Source organism: Nuphar pumila, chromosome 8, assembly GCF_984573655.1.
Source record: "Nuphar pumila chromosome 8, dmNupPumi1.hap1.1, whole genome shotgun sequence".
NCBI lineage: Eukaryota > Viridiplantae > Streptophyta > Magnoliopsida > Nymphaeales > Nymphaeaceae > Nuphar > Nuphar pumila.
Genome location: NC_143256.1, coordinates 121,898,954 through 121,925,190, shown reverse-complemented (window position 1 = coordinate 121,925,190; position 26,237 = coordinate 121,898,954). Strand labels below are relative to the sequence as shown.

Below are 26,237 nucleotides of genomic sequence, written 5' to 3'. Positions count from 1 at the left end.
GGAGGATTTGTTTACTATGTTATTTTTGTCGATGATTTCTCCCGACATACGTGGATGTACTTTCTCAAACATAAGTCTGAAGTATTTTCATACTTTCAAACTTTTCATAATATGGTTAAAAACAAATTTCAAAATGATATTACTATTTTTCGCACAGATTCAGGGGGAGAGTTTTTATCCACAGATTTTCAAAATTATCTTAAATTGCATGGCATCACACATCAAAGATCTTGTCCTTATACACCTCAACAAAATGGACTGGCAGAACGAAAACATCGCCATATTATGGAAACCACTAAAACTTTATTAATAGCAAATCAAGTCCCTAAAGACTTTTGGGCAGAAGCTGCCTTAACTGCCACCTATCTCATTAATAGGATGCCATCTTCTTCGTTACAAAATATCACTCTCATTGAAAAACTTATGAACATTTCTCCAGACTACTCTAGATTAAGAATATTTGGGTGCAAATGTTTCATATTTACTGACAAAAATGATAAACTTTCCCCTCGTGCGATTCCCTGTGCCTTTTTAGGATATGCTGAAAACCAGAAAGGTTATAGATGTTTTGACTTCAAAAATAATAAACTATATGTGTCTAGAAATGTTTCCTTTCTTGAAAAGGAGAGCTTCTTTGATTTTAGAAAATTAAAAGACGTCACTGAGTACTCCTTTTTGCTAGATCTAACATCAACATCTGATGAATATGATTGATTGTAACTTTGATGATGATCCAAGAATTATTGATCTTAATGTTGAAAATGAAGAAGTTCATAGAGATACTAGTATTCAATATTCCAGGCGACAAGAGTCTAATACTCCATGTGCACTTGAGAAATATTCTAACATTCCAACTAGACAATCATCCCGAATCTCGAGGCCTCCAGAAAAGTTTGTATCATACGAGTCTTTCTCACCCACATATAGGGCAGTTATTGCATTAATTCACTCATATGAAGAACCATCCACATATTTTCAAGCTAAAAATGATATCAAATGGATAGAAGCCATGAAAGTTGAATTAGATGCACTTGAAAAGGCTTCTACATGGAATATTCAAGATCTTCCTCCAGGGAAGAAAACTATAGGATGTCGATGGGTTTATAAAATTAAAACCAAGAGTGATGGTACTCTTGAAAGATATAAAGCCCGTTTAGTAGCCAAAGGTTATGCCCAAGAATATGGGATTGATTATGAAGAAACCTTTGCTCTGGTGGCTCGTATGACTACTGTCTGAACCTTAATTGCCTTAGCTTCTATCAAAAAATGGTCTATTTTTCAAATGGATGTCAAAAATGCTTTTTTAAATGGAAAGCTAGTTGAAGAAGTATATATGAAACCCCCTCCTGGTCTAAGTATTCCTAAGGGTAAAGTCCTTCGCTTAGAAAAAGCTCTTTATGGACTTAAACAAGCACCAAAAGCTTGGTATGATAGGTTTAGTCGTGTTATGATTGATATTGGTTTTCAATTCTGTTTAACTGACACTGCTTTGTTTATTAAGAATTCTGATGCAGGGATCATTGTGCTTCTTCTCTATGTGGATGATATGATCATCACCGGAAGCGATAAACAGGGAGTTGAAACAATCAAAACACGTCTTAAATCTCATTTTGAAATGACTGATTTGGGCTTGTTGAGATATTTTTTAGGCATTGAAGTTGCTTATTCTCCTAGAGGATATTTATTATCTCAGACTAAATTAGCTTTTGATATTGTTTTCAGGTCTGGTATTACTGATGATAAGAAAGTTGACACTCCAGAAGTTGTTAATGTTAAAATGAAGATTGATGATGGAGAACTTCTTGCAGACCCTACTTCTTACAGACAGCTTGTCGGGGCACTTTCCTATCTATCCATTACCAGACCAGATATAGCACATGTTGTTCATACAGCAAGTCAATTTCAACATGCTCCTACTTCTGTTCATATGGGAGCAGTCATGCGTATTATCAGATACATCAAGTCCTCTCTTTCACGAGGACTTTTCTTATCTTCCTCCTCTTCTCTTGATTTAATTGCATATACTGATGCTGATTGGGGAGGTGATCCCAATAACAGACACTCAACAACTGGCTTTTGTGTCTTTTTAGGGGAATCATTAATCTCGTGGAGGTGTAAAAAGCAGCAGAAGGTATCTCTCTCATCCACCGAAGCTGAATACAGAGCCATGGCAACCACGACCATGGAAGTAGTTTGGCTCCGACGACTGCTTGCTGACATGGGAGTTGAAGCAACAAAGGCTTCACAAATGTGTTGTGACAACAAAAGTGCGATCCACATTGCCAGTAACAGAACATTCCACGAACGCACCAAACACATCGAAATGGATTGTCACTACGTCAGAGAGGAATATCTACACGGGATAATTGATCTGCCATATGTCACTTCAGAATATCAGTTAGCAGACCTCTTTACAAAGCCTCTCGCTGCTCCCCGATTTCACTTTCTCTTAGACAAACTTTCGCTCATTGTACCGTAAGTTTGAGGGGGAGTGTTAAAATGTAAAACTGTACATATATGTATATATAATAATATTATATTATTATATATATATATAAATACATTTTTAATTTCTTTCTTTTCTGTATTTTTTTTCCTTTATTTTTATTTTTTGTCTTTATGTCATCTAGTTCAGTTTGAACTAGAATGACTGTTGCTAGTCAAGTCCTGTCCAGACTTGACTAGCAATAGAGCTGTTGGACTGACACATTCCAACAGCTCTAAATAGAGCTGTTGGACTGTGCCCAACAGCTCTATTGAGTCCTCTTTCAGCTGTGTATATAAAGGGGTGCAGCCCCTCTTGTATTTTACTCCAATGCTTCTTAAGCAATTGGTTTTTCATATCAATAAAGAATACATTTTTATTTTTATTTTGTTTCCAGTTATACCCTTTTTAAGTGTTATGCTTTAGTGTCATTCTTGACACTTGCTCTTGTTAATCAAAGCTCGTGTTTCGAAGATCCCCATTTCATTTCACAAATAACATAGGCGCTCACCAAGGCGATACACTTGGCCTGATGAAACCTTGCTCCATTAGCTCTAGCAATTGTTTTTTCAATTCTTCAAGCTTCGTTGGCACCATCCTAGAGGGTGCTTTGGATATTGAAACAGTATCAGGAAATAAATCGATACTAAAATAAACCTCGTGGTGAGGAAGGGGTTCTGGCAACTTCTCAGGAAAAACATCCGGAAACTCTTGAACCACATCTAAACTTTCAATTGATATTGTCGCTGGATCTATTAGTGCAACATTAATGATGAATGTTGTGCAGCCTTTCTTCAAGTATCTTTGAGCCTTCATCGAGGATACTATTCGCTTCTTCAAAATAGGTCTAGATAATCAAAATTCTACCCTAGAAAATTCAGGTTGAGACACCACATCTAAACTTTCAATTGATATTGTCGCTGGATCTATTAGTGCAACATTAATGATGAATGTTGTGCAGCCTTTCTTCAAGTATCTTTGAGCCTTCATCGAGGATACTATTCGCTTCTTCAAAATAGGTCTAGATAATCAAAATTCTACCCTAGAAAATTCAGGTTGAGACACCACATCTAAACTTTCAATTGATATTGTCGCTGGATCTATTAGTGCAACATTAATGATGAATGTTGTGCAGCCTTTCTTCAAGTATCTTTGAGCCTTCATCGAGGATACTATTCGCTTCTTCAAAATAGGTCTAGATAATCAAAATTCTACCCTAGAAAATTCAGGTTGAGACAACACTATTTTCCCTTCCTGGCATGATACTTATATAATCAATTCATACCCAAGATGATGTTGTACTCTGTCATACCGAGTAGGATTACATTGGCAGGCAGACTCTACCCATCTAATATTATGTCTATGTTGGGTACATGGTTTACGCATATTTCTTTATCCCCAATGGGGTATATACCTCTAGATCATGACTCAGAAATTCAGTGGGTACACATAACAGTTTAAAGAATTCTATAGAAATAAATGAATGTATGGCACCGCAATCAAATAAAACCAGTGTTGCTTGGTTAGCGACTAGTACGGTACCTTGCACCAAGTCGCCCTTGGTGAGTTGTTCAACCGTGGTAGCTTATACGCGACCAGTTGTTGCTTGTCTTTGTTGTTGCTTCTGCAGTTGGGGTTGTGGCTGGGGCCTGGATCTATCAGCACCCTTTCTTTGCTCATTTGCCATCCTATTGCGGCAATCTTTGATGAAGCGGCCCTTCTTGCCACAATATAAGCAGCCACCAATCTCTTGATAACACGGTCGTCCAGGATGGTTGCGATTGCATGTTGGGCATGTCTCAATCGGCTGTTGTTGTCATTGTTACAACCTATTTCTGGTTTGTTGCCTCAGCCTCTTGGCAGGAGAAGCAGACTTCTTTCCATTATCCTTCTTTTGAGGCCAGATCTTATAGCCTTGAGATTGTTGTGATGGTTTGTTTGATGGGAACTTCCCGGAAGATTCCTAGTCCTCATGCAATAGTGTGGTCATTTCGATAACCGGGTTGAGGTTCAGGGGCCTACTTTCCAGAATTCTAGACCTCAGTCTGTTATGAAGTCTGAGCACATATTTTCAGGCACGAGACTCATCGATGATGTAGGTACGAGGACAATATTTTTCTAAATGTCTAAATCGGGTCGTGTACTCCACCACACTCGATCTTCCTTGTTTGAGTTCCAAGAACTCTTGTTTCTTTCTGTCCTTTGCATGTAGGGGGAAGTCTGTATCAAGGACGGCATATGAGAACTAGGCCCATGTCAGGGCCTGCAACTGATCAGGTGTGAAGCGGATTTCACAAATTGTTTCCCACTAGCTCTTGGCATCTTCTTTTAATTGGTAAGCACCAAAGGTTACTTTCCTTTCTTCACTCTAAGTACCTGAAATATTTTCCTGGCTGCTTGGATCCATTCTTTTGCAGTATCTGGATCCTCCTTTCAGGTAAAGGATGGAGGATGAAGATCCGTGAAATAATTATACGAGATCTCATGGCACGGGTTTTGTCGATTCTGGTTAACCTGTTGCAAGCTACCGTTCATGGTTTGCATGGCTTCTACCTGCTGACCTACGACACCTGCCAGGTTATTGAGGGTCTCCATGATGAACCCTCGTTGTTTGGTCCAATCATCAGGTAGATCCCTCCTAGTTCGGTGATTTATCTTTGAACCAACAATATATGCATAAGAACGATATGCCAAAGATCAAATACACAATAACATTCATATATAACCATAAATACAAATACACCAGTTGGGTTGGTTGATAATATCCAAAAAGCCAACTATCTATTTGGAGTTCAATAAGCTGACTCCAAAACAACCACTCCTATAATCCTCCTTGTATCCATAGAATTATTTTAGATATGTTCTTGTGTTTCTCGTGCGTCTTGGGATCGGAGGAGTGTATAAGGGAATTTCCAATGTGTATTTTATGTATATAAACTTAAGCAAAAACTTACAGTGTAATGTCGGTAGCAGGACGGATCTTGAACCAGACTTTCCATACTAGGTCTCTGATACCAATCTGTGTGACGCCCCGAAATTTATAACCCAAAAATTTTGAAGACTTATTTTTTCAATATTGATAGCGAAAAATGATTTAATGTCGTATCTGGGTTTCAAAAATTTTGGGCAAGCCACAAGGGTGAATCAACACTAAGCATTATCAGAGTAAAACCAAAATACTATTTACATCATCATTATCAAAATGTACAAAATGTTCAAAATGCAAAACTTAGAAAACAAAATTTTATAAACAAAATCTCATGCTAGGCCCTGGATCCTCCGGAGAGTGATGGTCCTCGATGTTGCTCCTGCCTTGTTGCATTCACTACGTCTTATGACCTATACCTAAACAAAATCCCATTAAAGGGTCAAACTTTCGATAGTCTGATAAGTCTACTAATTTCAAGTAATTCAGAATATTAAAGTGTCACAGTTCATTTATAATGAGCTATTCCACAGAAAGTATGACCAAAATACGTAAAAGGAACATACTTAATTGTTTGTATTATAAGGGCATATTTTTATCTCAAACTGTGTAATTTAAAGGTCTTTGTTTCGATATTTACTATCCACCCTGGTATGTGGGGGAGCACAACATTGCATACAGCCGAAGCATCCGGGGGTATATTATTTTTAGGTATTTTAACCTGAGTGTCTGACTGAGCAGACCCAAAGCCGGCAATCAGTGACCGAAAGAAATCCCTGCCAAGGCAAAACGATATAAGATGCATCGTGAACTAGCTGCAGTAGTTGGGGGATCTATCACCTAGGACATGTTTGATAGTCCCAACCTCCTCAAAACCTACATGTGAGTGGAGACCCTGGAAAACTTTTGTTCCCAAATACAATCGAAATCACTCGAGGTTGTACCATCTACCTTCTCCAGAGTAAAGATCGATCCGGAATGGGTTTGGAGGTTTATCATTATTGCAGTGGTCATTATTTCATGTGTCTCACTCTCGTAGGCCAAACTGGGGTTTAGTAACCCAAATACCTGGACTGCGAGTATTTTTAAATACTCAAGACTCTGATCATTTAATTTAAATTTTTAAATAGACTATTATTATTAAATTTGGAGATGTAATGGACTTTTATTTGATTTATAAATGTTTAACTTTCTGAATTAAATGCATGCATGAATGTGAATGTAATCGGGAAGTAACTCGTTCAGTTTTTATCCCATTTAGTTTTCCGCTGCAATTTTATAAAAGTATTTCAAAGAAAAAAAATCACGATTTTCAGGATACAAAATTTGGGGTGTTACATTGCCAGGTCAACTCTCTCATCTTTGCTTCTTTTCTTGTTGACTAGCCTACTTGGATCAAACCCACTTAACCTAAATTGAGCCAACTTGGGTGAGCTCGAACCTAGATGACTTGGACCGAGTCAACTTGGGTCAACACCACTTGACCTTGACAAAATAGCTCTCTTTGTAACACCCCAAATTTTCTATCCTGAAAGGGAAGGGTCTACGTGATACAGCTATGGAGTCCCAAACATAAGTATTAAAGTCTTATAACAGAAGCTTCATATTCTTCCTTTTCTTCTGTCATGTGAAATAGATCTGATGACAGCCTTCATCAGATTGAACAAGACTATTTATATACTTGGCTATTCAAATGTAGATAAACATCACTTAAAATATGGATTAAACTTCTATGCTTATGGCAACGGTAAATAATCAAATAGAAGCAGTTCTCACATCATCAAACAGAAGGCTAATTACTTTTCATTGCCAGCAGTATATGTAACAAAGTATAAATAAAGAGACTAGAAACAGGCTAAGAACCAAGTAGAGAGAAGGGGAACATGAGGAAGCATTTCCCCACCAAAAATCTTAAAAAAATTTCCAGAACAGCAATGCAATAACTGAACAAACAAGAGAAAGGCACAAATCAACGTCTGAATAGTTTTCCTTTTAACTCAAGTCAGTCTCCAAATGCACTGGTAATAATTGCTTCTCTCAGAAAATCTTCCTTCACAGAGCACTACAAGCAAGGACGGAAAAAGAGATCAACTTACAGCAGAAGGTGATGCATAAGTCCGATGATCCTCATGTGAGATTTTTAACGAGCTTAGGTTGATGGAAGGCAGTTCTAGCCTATTTACGTCAAATTTCTTTCCAAGTTTTTGAAGTTCCTGCAGTAAAAAACAGAGGCATAAGAACATTTGGTAACTACTAGATAAGTAAATGAGTAAAGCTAAGAGAGCACACGATATCACCTGGACAATATGGAGAAAGTCACCAAGAAACAATTTCTGGGTTGCCAGAGACTGATGAGTACATGCAAGAACCTCCAACATATGTTGCACAGCCGCATCATAGATCCCAACAACGGCATACCACCTGCAATAGGATTAGGTGAAAAAGATGCATATGGATATGCAAGTTGTGCATGTGAAAAGCACTTACCTCCCAAGGTTATAATGAACATGATCATGGATATAACTCCACGCATATTTCCTGTACACAGAAAGAGCACTACAGTATGCCCGAATTGCAAGTTGCCTCTGGAATGGAAAATGACTAAAAAACATGAGTCTTCGACATCACACAATAATCAACACTGCTAGGTACATGGATATCATCTAGAAATACCTGATCACAAATATTATATTGGTTACCAGCAAGAATGCAATGAAATCCATACTTGCGCAACATAGGTGGATTTGCGCAGAGGTAGCAGTAAGAAGCTTGCTCAAGGATAACTGCTGCATGTAAACTAGGTTCCTAGGAAACATGACATGTAAATTATTAATCTCGTCAAATCTATAGCCCAGTTCCATTGTCTATTATTACCTCATTGGAAATGCGAGAATACACATTTGCAGCATCCTTAAATTGTCCCCTGGTTTTTAGCAATTCTGCCCACCAGATACCACACCGTGTAGCATTTCTTTGTCCAGAGGACCCAGTTTTCTGCAGCAAACCACAAATTTTCTTTTAAACAATTGAACTTTAAGTTTGAAAAAGTATATATTTATAACAATCTGATCTAGATACAAAAATGATTATAACCATGAAAGACAGCAAGAAATTCAGTATGTTCTTTCACAACCACAAAGGGGATCCAGTTTTCTGCAACAAAAAAAACTACTTTTAAATAATTGAACCTCAAGTTTGAAAAAAAAAATTACAAGAATCTCATCTAGACACAAAAACATTAATAACCATGGAAGACAGCAAGAAATTGTCAGTATGTTCTTAGGAAGCCACAACATGACAAAAGAGGTTGGCCATAAGAAAAGAAAAACATGATTCCTAGATTGTTGGATGCATAAACACAAGACAGTTAGAGCAGCTATATCGTATGGTATCCTGCATTGTTGGATGCACCAAGCCAAAAACAGTTAGACCAACAATAATCTATATCACAAGGGTGAAAGCACATGATGAAACACAGTAAGCTGGTATGACACAGATATTTTCCAAAAGAGAGTTGCAGAGTTACAGCCATGGGTGCTTGTGTATGATGCTGCCAATATCCACAATCTCTTCCCTATGATAAGAAACATAGTATGAACTATGAAATATAAATGCTTGCAGGATAAGACACAGGTATAAATGTAAACAGAAGTTCCACATTTGACACAAGGAGTGCAGTTTGAAGTGATAATCATGCATAGGCTATAACACTTACAGTGAACCTTGCCATTGTCCAATGACAGTGTCCCACCCAAACCAATAGCCGCAAGATGCACCATATCAATGGTTAAAACATGTCCAAAAGAGCAATTTGCAAAGGGCATCTGGATATAAACCTTCTTAACATCCTTAATTTTTCACGGATGTCAAACAAATTCACCACATAACTTAGTCCCTAACAAATTTGAAATACAATCATGGTCCCGTTAATTAGGGTAACTGAGTCATTTGACAAAAATAAAGGGTGCACTTATTCATTGCACTTTGAGCATTTAAGACATCTTTTAAAGTGTGCTCAATAAATTTACTAAGATGTGCTTGATGGTGATAATTAAAGAGCTAATGTGGTTTTATAAAAGTTGATGGAGAAAAAAATTGCATTAAGCTTGTTAAAGTTCACTAAAGGCCACGCATATTAGCAGCATCCACAACCCTCCACCCCCCCAAACAACACACACACACACACACACACACACACACACACACACACACACACACACACACACACACACACAAGTGCTATATGCTCATACATTTTCAACTTTCGAGTAGATCAGATCAAAGATAGACAGGCTTGTCATGGTTCACTGAGCATGGAGTGTCTTACATAGATGCATGCTATGTCCGTCTCCAAACAAAGATTTAAATGCAAAGGACAAAAATGAATCACCCAGATTCCACCATCATGAGGTGGTCAGAAAATGGATACTTGACATCTGAGTCATTTGAAGTACTAAATAAACAACAACAAATCCATCTATAACATCCAAATCCATTTTACGGTAGCATGTTAAACAGGGTCATGTATTTATTTGACATGACACTACAATATGTATTAGACATCGAGTGCATATTCTCTCAAAAAACTTATGCTTCAGCCTTTTCAAAGTTTGTTTTTGTGTTTTTTATTAATAATTGAGTTCATCCTTAGTATGTATTTATATTGACAAAGAATATTATCTAATAATTAATATATTTTATGTATAAAAAAATATAGAATCACATATATTTAATAAACATTTAAAACATGTGTTCCCATGTCCAAACCTCATACTTAATGTCCAGTGTCATCATATCCATGTCCAGACGAACGTCCATGTGACATAGGTTGAGATTGGTCCACTCAATTGTACCAAATTGATATGTAGTCAAAGCATTGACCGGTGCCTAGTCAGTAGATCCCTAAAAAAACTAGTCGAGGACTAGGCGGACTATGTAATGAAATGGTAGTCTTCCACGAATGCACTTGAATCTCTCATAAGTATCTAAAAGATACTTTAGACAAGACCCATAAAAGGGTATAAATGGAAAAACATAAAATAAATAACACACTTTATTTATGAGAACAAATGCTTAATAAGCACTGAAGAGAAGTAGTTTACATTAGGGGATGCACCCCTATTTATACAAAGAGATTGAGGAGAGCTCATAAGGAGCTCTCCCTCTCTAGTCATTGGACTAGTTCCAACGGCTAGAGAGTGGTCAAGTTCCAAAAAAAATGATAAAATATCTAGGAAAAAGACAACAAGAAACACATTTTGAGTAATCAGAAATCAAACAAGATTTCTCAAATATTCAGAGTGCATTTAAGTGATAAAACCATAAAGAAGAATCAAGATGGGCCAGAAAGGCTAAAATATTGTACAGCAAGCATGAATGTGCACAGAAATTTGAAATTTCCAAAGAAAAACTCAACCAAGCCCCAAATTACGCAAACAAATATATAAAAAAGGTTCAAGAAAAGAGAAAAAGGTGAATTTGATTAAACTGAAGGAGGAGGTTGTTTCATGACCATGAGAAAGCAGATGAAATGATGGACTACGCCAAAATTGATGATGATTAATCTTTCCTAGATTTTAGAATTAGTAGTATTATATCATGAACATTATCACTGGCACACTTTTACCTGATAAGTTGATCATGTGTGCTTTCTTTCAAGAACATCAGAAGAAAACTTCACCAAAAGTGCAAGATAGAAATGATTGGCAACCAGCCACTAACCAAAAAATATAAAAATTTGAAAAACACGCAAATGCTACAATATCACACAAGAAGAAGAACAAACCCCTTCAAGATAGAAGTGGTTGCCAACCAGCCACCAACCAAAAAATATAAAAAAATGAAAAACACGCAAATGCTACAATAGCACATAAGAAGCAGAACAAACCAGAGTTACCGGAAGCTTCTTAGATAGGTGGGAAGCTCGCTTCCCGGAAACTCGCTTCGGAAGCACAATACTCCTCGCTTCCGAAACTTGATGAGAACCTCGATTCCCCCACACTTCTCCTATGCTCTCCACACACTTCATTTATTCTTATTATATGTTCTCTTACTCAACTTTTCATGCTTTTTATGTGTTTTCTCTGACTCTTCTCACTCACGTCCATGTGCTTTCGCTAAATTGGTAGTCATCATTTTTAGATTTTGTTAAAAAATTAAGTCTTACACTAAAAACTCATGAAATTTAATATTAGTCACTTTTATTTTAGTTTTTATTTGTTTTATTTTGATTCTCATTCAATTCTTATATTTCTTTGTTTTTTATTCCTTGCTTCTCGCTTCCTATATATTTTAAAATGCATTGCTTCTCGCTTCCGCTTCCCGTATCGTTTCCCGATTTCGCTTCCTAGTGTGGCAACCTTGGAACAAACCCCTTCCTTGGAGTGTTCAGCTAGCAAGTATCCTCATACTATGAAGACAAAAAGGTGCACTCTATAATCTTATTCTTTTTTGAGGAAAACAAACATATGATGAATATTCAAAATAATTGTCTATACAACAACAACAACAACAACTACGCCTTCATCCCAAAACAATTGGGGTCAGCGATATGAACCAAAAAAGAAATTCATTTTGGGTCTTCCACATGAATCCTTTTCCTCCAATCATTTCTATCCAACGCCATGTCCTCGGTGAGGTTCAAAGCATTCATATCCTTTCCTATCATCTCCATCCAAGTCTTCCTAGGCCTACCCCGACCTCTTTTAACTAATATATTTTCCCATTTCTCCAACCTTCTAACTGGAGCATCATTAGGCCTTCGCCGAATATGTCCAAACCACCGTAAACGATTCTCTCGCATCTTATTTTCAATGGGTGCAACACCTACCTTCTTACGTATCTCTTCGTTCCGAATCTTATCTTTTATTGTATTTCCACACATCCATCTAAGCATCCGCATCTCAGCTACACTCATTTTTTGAATATGATGTCTCTTGGCAGCCCAACATTCCGTACTATATAGTAAAGCGGGTCTAATAGTCGTCCTATAAAACTTTCCCTTCAACCGCAATGGCATTCTACGATCGCACAGCACTCCAGTAGCACTTTTCCATTTCATCCACCCAACCTTTATCCTATGATTTACATCTCCATCAATTTCTCCATACTTTTGAATGATGGATCCCAAATAATTGAAATAATCATTCACCGGTATATCTTGCTCACCAAGCTTCACTACACTCCCATCACTACTTCGTTGCTTACTAAACCGACATTCCATATATTCAGTCTTACTCTCACTCAACTTAAAACCTCTAGCTTCCAATGTCTGTCTCCATAATTCTAACTTAGCATTAACCCCAGCTCTAGACTCATCAATCAAAACAATATCATCAGCAAACAACATACACCACGGTACATTTTCTTGAATTGATCTCGTAAGCTCATCCATCACTATTGCAAATAAGAAAGGGCTTAAAGCAGATCATCCTTGATGTAACCCAACCGTTATCGGAAAATTGGTTGTCACCCCTCCACAAGTGCGGACATTGGTTACTACTCCTTCATACATATCTTTAATTATACTAATGTACTTGAGAGAAACACCTTTCTTCATCATTGTCCACCAGAGAACGTCCCTAGGTACTCTATCGTATGCCTTCTCTAAATCAATAAAAACCATATGTAAATCTTTGTTCCTCTCTCTATATCTTTCAATAAGTTGTCTAAGAAGATGTATAGCTTCCATGGTTGATCTTCCAGGCATAAAACCAAATTGATTCTCCGATATCATGACAACCTTCCTCAACCTAGACTCAATCACCCTCTCCCAAAGTTTCATAGTATGACTCATGAGTTTTATACCACGATAGTTTGTGCAATCTTATATATCACCCTTATTCTTATATAAAGGCACCAAAGTACTCTTCCTCCACTCATTAGGCATCTTATTTGTTCGCCAAATCAAGTTAAAAAGATTTGTCAACCATTCTAAACCTTTCTCTCCCAAGCATTTCCAAGCCTCGATAGGTATACCATCTGGGCCAACTGCCCTTCTTGATTTCATTTTCTTCAAAGCCTCTGCAATTTCTTTCTTTTGAATCTTGCGCATGAAATCACGATTTATCTCATGAAAAGGAATGGAGAAGTCTCCAAGATCTTGAGCATGACTATCATTAAATAGCTTATCAAAATAATCTTTCCATCTCTCCTTAATCTCCTCATCTTTGACTAAAACCCTTTGCGTTTCATCTTTGATACATCTAACCATACCCAAATCCTTCGATTTCCTATCTCTCATCTTTGCAAGCCTATAAATATCCTTCTCGCCTTCTTTGGTATCCAACTTGTCATAAACCTCCTTATATACCTTAGCCCTCGCGTTTCGAACAACTTTTTTAGCTTCCTTCTTTGCTATCATATACTTCTCCAAATTCTCATTATCACGACTCTTACTTAGATTTCTATAACACTCTCTTTTAACCTTAATAGCTAATTTGACATCCTCGTTCCACCATGATGTATCCTTACCTAGTGGTGCACCGCCTTTAGACTCACCCAATACCTCCTTAGCTACTTTTCTCATACCACCCGCTATCTTATTCCACATTGATTCTGAATCCTCCTCGAGACACCAATCAACTTCCTTAACTACCTGCTCTACAAACATTCCTTGTTTAGCTCCTTTCAGTGCCCACCACTTAATTCTAGGATCTATCCTATGTCTATCCCTTTTGCGGCATTGTCTAATTCTAAGATCTAAAATTAAGACTCTATGTTGTGTAGCTACACTCTCCTTGTATAACCTTACAATCGATGCAACAACCCCTATCTCTCTTTCTAAGTAGGAAAAAATCTATCTGACTCGTATTAACCCCACTTTTAAATGTTACTAGGTGAGACTCCCTCTTCCTAAACCAAGTGTTTGCTAAGATCATATCATAGGACAAACAAAAATCTAAAATCCTTTCTCCACTTTCATTTCTTTCTCCTATACCATAGCCTCCATGGATATTCTCAAATCCATCCCTACTAATGCCTACATGTCCATTAAGGTCACCGCCGATGAAAAGCTTTTCTCCATAAGATGTCTCTTGTACTACTCTATCTAAATCTTCCCAAAATTGATGCTTAATGGAATCATCTAAACCTACTTGAGGTGCATAAACACTAATAATATTAATAATATCCGTACCTAATACTAATTTAATAAGTAAAATTCTATCACCCTTCCTACGGACCTCAACTACATTATCTATAAACTGACGACTCATAACAATCCCTACTCCATTCCTATTCCTATTTATTCCTGTATACCAAATCTTATATCCCCAAGGTTCTATCACTTTAGCTTTCTCACCTACCCATTTGGTCTCTTGAAGACATAAAATATCAATCTTTCTCCTACACATAACATCTACTAACTCTACCAACTTACCAGTTAAAGACCCTATGTTCCAAGTGGCTAACCTAATTTTATGGTCTTGGACTAACTTCTTTACCCCCACCCGTCCAACAAAGTGAGGGAACCCTTGCCTATGCACAACAAAATTGAGTCCGACCACAAAAAACATTTTTCACCCTTCTTAATCCACAACTTCATATAGAGGTCATTGCAGTTCAACCTGCCCCCTAGTCATCATTACTCTGTGGCTGTTTGCTCGCCATTAAAATTTTTAAAACCATTCACGTGCACAAAGGGATGAGTGGATTTTCCGATGGCATTGTAACATAGTAGACATCTATTTGCTAGTGCATGGCTCTTTTCAAGAATACCCCTTGTTAATGGTTTCATCATATCACCGTGTAAAGGACACGGCTTTTAAATTTTGATCTCAAACCTACATTGATTTTCATGGAGTGTTCTCACCCACAGGTTCCATTTATGGCTTTTGCTACTTACTTGTCAATGGTATTCCATACCAAAGTTGCCAAAAAGTAGATTCAGCAAGCAATGCAAGAATCAAAAAACAAAAAAGTGAGCTTTTTAAGACCATATGAAGCAGGACGCCAAAAGTGATTAGGAAGTACTAAATAAATGAAACAAATTTATTTTTAGAATTAAAACTAAAAAAGATCAAACTTGTCATATAATATTATATTATTACATCTAAAATTTACTAAACTTTGTCTCTGAAAATCAGTATATGTTAGTATAATAAACATGTGATCTAAGTTAACATTCTTTCTCAACTATAAAATTATAGAAGGTTTTCTCCATATCGGTCCCTATAGGCAAAAGGCAAATTAGTCCCTGCCTTATAGCTACTCCCAAAAATGTCCCTACCATTTAGTATAAATGCATCCTAACTGTTGAGAGCCATTAAGTGAACTATGGTTAAAGACTAACCAGAGCAAATTACTGTGATGGCAATAAATAATTACTCTGATCCATATGAAAGTCTCTTTCATAAATATAAAACCCTCAAATATGAGGTCGTCTCTCACTTTCTCCACCATGTTCCCCAACAAATCATGTGCTCACTGGCATCATTTCAAACATCATAATGGCATCAATTACAGCACCTGTCATGTCAGCATGTTCTCCATATGAAACTTATAAATTTGCTAATCTAGATCCATCAAGCACATGTATCAAACTCCAATAATCATAAACTGGTAACCATTTTCCCATGATGAACCAACAAAAGTCCTTCACATAACTCAAAACCATCCTCAACTGCCACATTTGAGCGCAGTATATATGAGATATCGTGAGGGGTCCGTTCAGCCTGGACAGGAAACAGAGAAAAGGGAGAGAGGGAGATGCAGAATGGCTGGGGCGGCAGACGTAAAACTCAGCCTCCAAGCCCTAATCTCTTTACATTTAAAAGGCTTTTACAATGGAGACTAAAATATCACACCATAACATTCATATTACATAAATACCATTAATGAGAAAGACGTCAGCTGCATAGTTAAAAGGATTGACGTGGGATCCATATCCATACGCATGCTCTATTTTAACACCCTCCCTCAAGTTGTACATGATTTTGGAGCATGTACAACTTGCTCTTCAATAGCCAAAATTGACGTGTTGTTAATCCTTTGGTAAACAAGTCTGTCACTTGATCTTTTGTTCAAACATGACGTAGTTCTATCTCTTTCATCTCGACTTTCTGCCGTATAAAATGTTGATCAATCTCAATATGCTTCGTTCAGCTATGCTGAATAGGATTACACGCAATGTTTATTGAGCTTTGACTGTCGCATAAAAGAAATGATCGAATAATTGTCTCCCCAAGATCACTCAATAAATGTCTAATCCATGTAACTTCTGTCGTGCATGCAGCCATCGACCTGTATTCAGCCTCTGTACTCGATCGTGCCACTGGTTTTGTTTTTTACTGCTCCAAGACATTAAATTGTGTCCAATATATACACAATATCCAGAGACAGATCATCTATCATATGGATCCCCTGCCCAATTTGCATCTGTATAAGTGATGAGTTCATGTCCTTTATGTAGGTTATCGTTCTTGCGATAAACAAGTTTGTCTCCTATAGTTCCTTTTAAATAGAGTAGAATGCGCTTCACAACTTCCATATGACCTTCCGTTTGAGCAAGCATAAACTGGGATACCTAATTGACAGCATAAACGATATCAGGTCTGGTAAAGGTCAAATACTACAGCATCCCTACAAGGCTTCTATACGTTGTATGGTTGAAACAAAGGTGGCCATCTTCAGAACTCAGCCTTTGATGTAATACACTCGAAGTGTTGACTGGTTTGCAATTCATCATCTGAGCTCTTTCCAGAAGATCAAGAGTGTATTTTTGTTGCATGAGTGTTAACGTGTCTTTTTGTCTGTCAACCTCCACACCAAGGAAGTACCTCAACTTCCCTAAATCTTTCATCTTGAAAGTTTTCATCAAAAACCGCTTCACGTCTTGCACATGATTATCTGAACTCCCAGTCATCACAATGTCATCAACATATATAAGAAGAAGTGTAACGATGCCTGTCTTCTGGTAAATAAAGAACGAGTGGTCCAGAGAGCATCTTCTGAAACCAATGCCTTGAATTTGCATGGAGAAACTTTCAAACCAAGAACGAGACGCACGTTTCAACCCATACAGAGATTTCCTTAGCTTGCACACTCAGGCAGTAGGATCCTTCTCGGCATACCCAGAAGGTTGCTCCATATATACTTCCTCCTTTAAATTTCCATGCAAGAATGCATTTTTAACATCCATCTGGCTAAGTTTCCATCCTCGGTCGACTGCTAAGGATATGATGACACGAATTGTGCTCATTTTGACTACTAGACTAAAGGTTTCATCGTAATCTTTACCAGATTGTTGTGTGAATCCCCGAGCAACAAGACGTGCCTTATATCTGTCAAGACTTCATTCGGGCTTATATTTTGTTTTATAAACCCATTTTGAGCCAACTGCATTCTTTCCTTCTTGTCGAGGTACTATTTCCCAAGTATGGCACTCATGAAGAGCTTTCATTTCCTCAATCCAATGATGGGATTGAAGAGCTTGATAAAAGCAAGTAGGTTCATTCTACTTTGTGAGCTGAGACAAAAACAACTGAAAATCAATAGAGAAGGTCTCATAACTCACCTATCGCTGAATATGATGCCTGATGCGTGACGGCCTTTGAGCCAGAGCATTAGAGATGATTTCCATATCCTTCGGTCCTGTATTTTTGTCCCTTCTAGTGTATATCTGTCGAGAGAAGTGTGCAACTGGAGGTGGCTCAACTGAAGATGGCTCGACATGCATCTGTGAGTCACCCAACTCCCTACTCAAGTCGAAGGAAGGACAAGTCGCCTGACATGTCTCTCCTGTATTGGCAAAAAGATTTGCGCTTATCCATGGATCATATACCTCTACTTCTCGAGATGGCAACTTTTTGGAGTCATTGATCTGAAAATTTTGCTCATAAAAAACGTTCATGGAGGTCGTAATACGTTTTGTAGTAGGGTCATAGCATCGATAGCCTTTGTACTCATCCGCATACCCAACAAATCTGCACTTAGCGGCCTTGTCCTGAAATTTATTTCGCAAAGATGAATCAATATGCACATAACATGCACAACCAAAAGCACGCAGCTCATCATAAGATGGATGTTGCCCAAATAAAATATAATGAGATTTACGATCCAGAAGTACCATAGGAAGGCGATTTATGACATGAACAAATGTGTGAAAAACTTCTGTCCAGAGACTAATGAGCACATTGCTGTCATGTAACATGCTCATCGCACTTTCGACAATATGCATGTGTTTCCTCTCTGCAACCCCATTTTGTTGAGAGGTATGGGGGCAAGAAACCTGTCGACTTATTCCTTTATCCCGAAGAAAGGCAATAAACTCGTTCGATGAATACTCACCTCCACCATCACATTGTAAATCCACAATATCACAGGAAAATTTTGTTTTGACCATTGAATGAAATTCCCGAAATATCTGGAAAACTTCATGCTTGTGTTTCAAGAAATATATCCAAGTATAGCGGGAATAAAAATCAGTAAAGATAACATAGTAACGACTGCCAGAAAGAGAAGGAATAGGTCAAATGGCTTTGAAGCTCTTTTATTAATAATAAGAAAAGGAAGACCATGACTTTTGCAGAGTTCACAAGATGAACATTTTTTATTCTCTAAAAAGGAACATAAACTAGACTCTAGAAGAAGACCATCAGATACAAGACTTTCAATGAAACCCCAACTACAATGTCCCAAGTGATTGTGCCATATATGTGGCTTATTACAATGAGCTGAATTAAAAACTTACAATGGAGTGAAAGACAAAGACTCTGAAGACGAAGACACTGAAGAATGTTTGGATAGCTTCAACTGGAGAACTGGAACTGAGTGAATCTCCTTGAAGACGTACATGTTTTCTCGTCGCTCCCCCTTCGCAAACGTCTCCTTCATTCGTAGATCCTTAACATAAACAGAAGAGGGAGTAAATTCGACTGGAGAATTCATATCGTCAACACGTTTAGCTACAGAAACAATGTTCTTTTTAATATTAGGAGTAAGAAGGACATTGGACAAGTGAAGTGAGAACTTTGACATAGGAATATGTGCATTGCCGGTATGACTAATGGAGTGAGAAGTTCCATCTCCCGTAACTATACTACCTTTTTCAAGATAAGGTAATAAGTGAGATAACTTACCCGCATTACCTGTGACATGTGTGGCAGCACCGGAATCAACATACCATTCTCCTTGTTCATTTTGCTTGATCGTCATCTGTGTTGCACATTTGTAGATGGCGCTTTCGTGTCCACAGTAGTAGCTGATTTATTCTCAATTTTGTTTATTTTTCCCTTATTCTGTAGATTAAACCAACAATCAGCTTTCATATGTCCTCTTTTGTTACATAAGAAACAAGTGGGCACTCTCCTCTGATTCCCTGCAATAAAAACACCCAAAATATTAGGTGTAGGCAAGATACCACGTCCTCCTTGCCCAAAACGTCCTCGGTCTCTGCCTCCTTGATGCCCTCCATTCCCTCGTCCAAAACCTACAGAAGTGTCCATGGCCAAAACTGAATGAGAACGAGCTGATTCATTTCCTTCTGCCCTTTGTTTCATAATCATCTCATGCTGGAGAAGTTTCGCTTGAAGGTCGTCAAAGTTGGGCAAGTGGGGAAGACATGACAAAGTTGTGGTAAACATGTCAAAATCAGGGTTCAATCTATTAAGGAGTTGTACTTTATCTTTATCTTAAAATAGCACTTCCAAAAACAGCCAATTGGTCAGTAATACTCTTTAAGCGGCCTATGTATTCCATAACTGTCATGGAGCCTTTTTTCAAACTTTGAAACTCATTTTTTAAGTACATAACTCGGGCTTCTGATATCTGAGAGTATGTCTGAGACAGCTTACTCCATAGATTTGTCGCAGTGCAATCATCTGAAAGAGTAGTCAACACTTCTTGAGAGAGTGTTGACATAATATAAGCAACCAAAGATTGATCCCGCTTCCTCCAAGCTGTATACTCTGGATTCTTAACAGATTTAGTAATTGTGTCACCCTTCTCATCCTTGGTTTCCTGCAAAATAAGCTGTGGTGGTACAGGAACAAAACCATCCAGATGTTCATCGAGATCCTGACTCCGTATAAACGGAAGTATTTGTCTCTTCCATGTCAAGAAGTTAGAATGAGTAAGTTTTTCTGTAACGAGCTGATTCAAGAAATTTGCAGAGGGACCGGATGACGAGGAGTAATCCATATCAATGGAACAACGAATGAGCAAACAAGACGAATGAAATAATGGTGAATGAAATAATGTGCAACCAATACCTTGAAAGGAAATCCCTTTTTTTTTTAGTTTCAGAATTGAGATTGTAAGTTGTTACACTCTGCCTATAGACGTTGCACAGAAAGCCCTAATTTTATTGTTGATTGAAAAAGAGGAAGGACAACAAGACAAGTTTGTGAAAATCTGATATAATGGTGAATGCTAGATTACGACAACAACAAAAAAACTGATATGAACGTCCAGCAATAAAAAAAACTTCAGCAATATGGGAAGCAAAACATTCACAACTTAGATTGAGATGGAGATTTCAGCCAGAATTTATTTGACTTAGAAAAAAAAAAGAATCGGATAGCACGAAGCTAACAAATTCAGAATTAAAATTTATTGCAGAAAGAGAAACCCACAGAAAGAAAAAGAATAAAGAGGAGGAAGAAGCTGCAATCACAGAGGTTGCAGTCGTTGATGGATGACATTGATGACGTCGTTGATGTAGTCGTTGATGGTGAAGAAGAAGCTGCAGTCGTTAATGGTGAAGAAGGAGAGGCTGATGATGTTGATAATGAAGAATACTATGAAGAAGAAGAGTGAACGAGTATTCACGGCAGAAGTTTAAGAAAAAGAAATCAAAGAGGAAACAAAAAAGAGGGAAGAAGAAGAATAAACAAAGATGAATTAAAACTTGCTTCTTCAGATCTCGTTGAATATGCTTCTGGTAGGGTTCCGCAACCGAGGCTCTGATACCATATGAGATATCGTGAGGTGTCCATTTAGCCTGCACAGGAAACAGAGAAAAGGGAGAGAGGGAGATGCACGATGGCTGGGGCGGCAGACGTAAAACTCAGCCTCCAAGCCCTAATCTCTTTACATTTAAAAGGCTTTTACAATGGGGACTAAAATATCACACCATAACATTCATATTACATAAATGTCATTAATAAGAAAGACGTCAGCTGCATAGTTAAAAGGATTGACGTGCGTATGGATCTGGATCAAGATCCATACACATACTCTATTTTAACAGTATAACCATGGATGCAGAAGGATGCTCAAATCTAAGTGCTTCCGCAGATCCACCCAATCAAGAAATCCAAATCCATTAAGCTTTTGGAGACCCACCAGAAAAATCTAGAACACTTTTGGAGACCACTGGAAAATCAGCCATTGTATTCAAATTCTTTGCTATTTGATTATTCATATCAAAAGTTTTGACTTTCCTGGTCTAATGGACCATTGATTCATAAAGCTTTGTATACACACCATAGTCACAAATATCAGTCTCAGCCATATCTCGCCAAGGTAATTTCTTGCAATAATATAGGTTTAGTTGATAAATATTTGGAAAAACTCGGTGCTTAAAAAAATATAAATATAACAAAAAAAAAGAAATAAGTAAGAAAAATAGCATGTATGGGTAACAAAATGCACATATAACAAAAGAAATAAGTAGAAAATATAAAAGAAAGAAGAAAAATGTAGTTAACATATAGAAAAGAAGTAAAAAAGCAAAAGGTAACTCATAATATTGTGATATTATCGCAACATATACAAATTTTTAAGATTTTCAAAATATCAGGATATTTTGCTTTTAATATTGTTTTATGAATTTACAGCTATATTATTGCTATATTTTCAAAATATTGCCTATATTTGTGACTATGATATCCACAAGCTGCCTTCTTTTTATTGTGGCATTGTCATCGTGTATGAATCATGTTCAAATATTTGATCAACGGAAGTTTTGAAAAGGAAAGAAAGTGAAAAGAAAAAAGAAAAAAGAAAAAATTTCAAATATTCATGCTTGGCCATGATGTTGGTTTTCTTTTCTACTACTTTTTTTCAATTCAGAAAGTGTGAGGCTAAAGCCAAGTTTTTCAGTTGCAGCTCTGCCATCCAGCCATCATGTTCAAATCCATGATCAAATTTGGTTGTTGTATCCTATTTTGGTTTCTAAGGGTGTCACTCCTTGTTCCACACTCTCTACTGCTTTATAAATCAGCCAATCATTAAGCTTTTGGTATATATATCCCAATGTTCTAAAACCGGGTGACTCGACTCAATGACTTGTTTGACTCTGCTCATTCCTTTACTGGGGTGAATGAACCCGAGAACCAGCAAAACTAGGTAAGACTAGGCCCAGAAATACTGCGACTTGGGCAAGTCATAGTTTTTACCAGCTTAGTCAAACTGGGCATAACTATATAGAGAGAGAGAGACACACACACATTACATTTGATATTTATCTTGCAAGTGTTTTTCTTTTATCAATTGATATTCTTAATATGTGAAGAGTATTGTTTTTTTTGTTGGTTTTTTAGTTTTGATCCTTGATCTTGAACAATATACAATTATGCACTAGATTAGTTCACTTTATTATTGATGAATAAATGTAGCTTAGTTGTAGCTTAAAATGATGTTATTTGACTTATTTCTTGATTTTATAAGTAATCATGTCATTTTGTAGCTTTGCTATTTATATAACCAGTAATAAACAATTCTTATATAAAATTAAAAGTTAACAAAACCCAGCTAAGTCACCGAACTGATCCGCCTGATTCAACCCCATACAAGTTAACTCCCAACTCACTGAGTTTTCAAACACTAATATATCCAGAATCCTTTTGGAACCACAGGAAAGAATTGAAAAAAAATTAATAAAAAAATTGCATTCGATTTTTAAGGGTAGATTGGCAATTTGGGAAAAGGTTAATGGTTTGTGTAACCTACATTTATGGGATCTATCCTCAGGGATCGTTTTGGGAGGATTGGTTAAATGATAGGGCCATTTCTAGAAATATATATAACGCAGGGACTAATATGAAAAAATTCAATCATAAAGTTAAACTATTATTATTCATGAGTTGTTGCCCTCTCCCCATTATTTAGCTCCTCCTCCAAAGGGAATTGTGAATTATATGCAGAAGAGAACAAGACAATTTACACGCTCTTATAATGAGAAAATTTTTTAAACACTTCTCCTCTTAGCCTAGTCTTTTAAATGAGTTACTCAAAAGACCTCGAGTTCAATAAAAGTGAACACATTCCTTGTGTTCTAAAGAAATTATAGAAAATGTTTGTAGTTTACAATTCATCCACAACCCAATTAAAATAGATCAACTATGGTTCCATGGTTGTAGGAGTCACAATTCAATAATCGTATAAATGTCAAATTTCTAATCTACTTGAAAGTGTTCTTCCCATGTAATGGGAATGGAATTTCAGAAGCTCCTAAAGTGGCTTTCGATTAAGCAAGCTTTCAAAAATACATAGAAGCTTCTGTTAACTACAGTCCATACTTTGTACTTCATTCATAAATGGCAAGAAACAATGCAACTTATGAAGTTATAAACATGGTTGTCCTTTTATGATTCTCAAATTTTCAAAATTCCCAAGAATTTCTCAAGGATAACCCCCCAAAAGAACATTTATTTTTAAATTATCCCAATGAAAAGCCTCAACAAGAGAATTGGCAATATTAATGAATGCTTCAATGCTAAAACCAAGATAGAATTTGCACAAAAGTTAGCATAGCAAACTGATCACTTTTCAAGAGACAAGAAGATGAAGATAAACATACCAAGTAAGTACTGAAAGCATTTTCCATGTAGTACTCTGCCTCCTTTCTTGATTGATCTAACATAAAGAGGCAAAGACCAGCCATCTCCTACGTCAACAACAAAAATGCTATAAAACAAGTCCCAAATAGTTGGAGAACATGGTAAACTAAATTGCAGAAAATTTTGCAAATGAAATAGCAATAAAATGAAGGGACGCTTTACTAAATCCTTAGATCTACTTTGCATTAAAGATATTGATCATGTTTCATTTGTTATTTTGCATATTTAGCACTGTACTTATGTATAAGGGCATTTCAAGGTGTTAACACACCATATGCATTTGCATAGATCTTTTAGTTTAACTCATCAACAACCACGATTCCCAATTTAGTTTTCTGTACTCAAAATCCTACTACCAAGATAACATGGAAACAAAGTGAAGGATTCTAAATTTTTCCACCTTATATCATCAAAACAATAATTTTTCCTTTATCCATGCATTGCTGATGCCAGGGGCCCATATATACCATATGACTTCAAGGTCACAATCAGCAAATAAATGACATACCAAAAGAAGCTCAAACACTCAAGTTTTAAAGTAAAATCATGGTTCTAAAACAAGGTTTGTTTTAATATCCACCTTGTCTACATCAAGCATTTTCACATCAAAGTTGGCCTAATTATGGTGGCATCTGGATATGATACTCGTGATATATCTTTTATCAGTACTCTGCTAATGTGGCATTAATTTTATTATTATAGTTTCATTACTTACAAATTTTTATTGTTAATCTTTAATTATCACAAAAACTGTACTTCATAATTTCACATTTTTGAGTGTTGATCAGCTTGCTTCAAGCATGCAAATGAGTTTCTTACAACCCTAAATTTGGTCAATTTTGGCTATTTTCGCTCAGCAAATGAGGCTAATATCTTTTTGTTGATGTTACATAAGCATATTATTTTTATCTTTATTAACTACTTGAAATGCCATAAAGAATTATGAAGTGTGCAAGCAGCATGAGTTCCATTGCCAAAGCTCATGGGGGTGTATCTGTATTAGGCAGAGTAGAAGAAGGCACTCATGAAGGAAACGATCTTTACATGAAAATGAAAGAATCTGGGGTGATTAATGAAGAAAATATTGCAGGATGCAATGTAGTTCTAGTACATGGACAGATGAATGAACCACCAGGAGCTTGTATGAGAGTCAGTTTGACTGCCCTAGCCATGGCAGAATATTTCCTTGATGTTAATGAACACGACGTACTTCTATTTATCAACAATATATTTCACTTCGTCCAAGCGGGGTCAAAGTATCTGAATTATTAGGTAGAATGCCTTAACCATGGGTTATCAGCCAACCCTTAGTACAGAAATGGGTGACAAAGAAGTTCTTTGCCATCAAAATCTATCTGCAGACTAATAAATTTCAAAACAGACTCAAGAACATTATTAAAATCAAGAACCTTAAAAACAAAACTTATCTGAACTCCAGTATAACAATGTGCATACCCAGTGAAATTGGCCATATCTCTATAAGTCTGTGATGCAATTTGTGCATGTGGGCATGAAATGCACACATTCAACGATTTGGAAAACATGCAAAACATGTCACAAAAGAATGCACAGATGAAATACCTGTACACCTGCATAATGTTTCCATGCTTTATCAATTTTGTAGTCAGTTGATAGCAATCGGTAACTTGACAAGGCAAGCTCATAGTCTCTCAACATGAATGCATAGTCCCCCAAGATCCTTATTTGCGACTCTAAAGTACTAAATGAATACCTGGGACAAGTAATATCAAAACAAATTTAGTGAGACAGAAAAAGAAAGGAAAAACAAAAACAGTGTACTAAGGTATATATTATTTAGATAGATATTCATAGACAGACTTGGGGCCATTTGGAAGATCTGATGCATCTTCTTTTCCCTTCCTCCACCATAAGTTTTTTATTTGGTTCCGAAAACCCTTCCTTGTTGTTGAAACCTAACAAAAGAACAACATTTGAGAATGGAAAGAAAAGCATATAAAAATAGTGACATTCAAGAACCAGAACACAAACTAGCAATGTAAAGAACTGTGAAAAAACTCTATAG

At 36.8% G+C, this 26,237-nt stretch overlaps 1 protein-coding gene across 3 annotated transcripts in view; it reads right to left on the bottom strand.

The window, feature by feature from the left end:
- LOC149830485 (Tetratricopeptide repeat (TPR)-like superfamily protein) overlaps nt 1-26,237 on the bottom strand; it is a 101,305-nt gene that overhangs the window by 58,105 nt on the left and 16,963 nt on the right. For all 3 annotated transcript variants that reach the window (XM_090016550.1, XM_090016552.1, XM_090016551.1), the window contains 8 exons: nt 26,033-26,127; nt 25,775-25,925; nt 24,154-24,240; nt 8,286-8,405; nt 8,085-8,216; nt 7,899-7,996; nt 7,709-7,832; nt 7,508-7,624 (listed from right to left, as the gene is read on the bottom strand). In XM_090016550.1, coding sequence (XP_089872676.1) covers nt 7,508-7,624; nt 7,709-7,832; nt 7,899-7,996; nt 8,085-8,216; nt 8,286-8,405; nt 24,154-24,240; nt 25,775-25,925; nt 26,033-26,127 — 924 coding nt within the window. The remainder of the gene's footprint in view (nt 1-7,507; nt 7,625-7,708; nt 7,833-7,898; nt 7,997-8,084; nt 8,217-8,285; nt 8,406-24,153; nt 24,241-25,774; nt 25,926-26,032; nt 26,128-26,237) is intronic.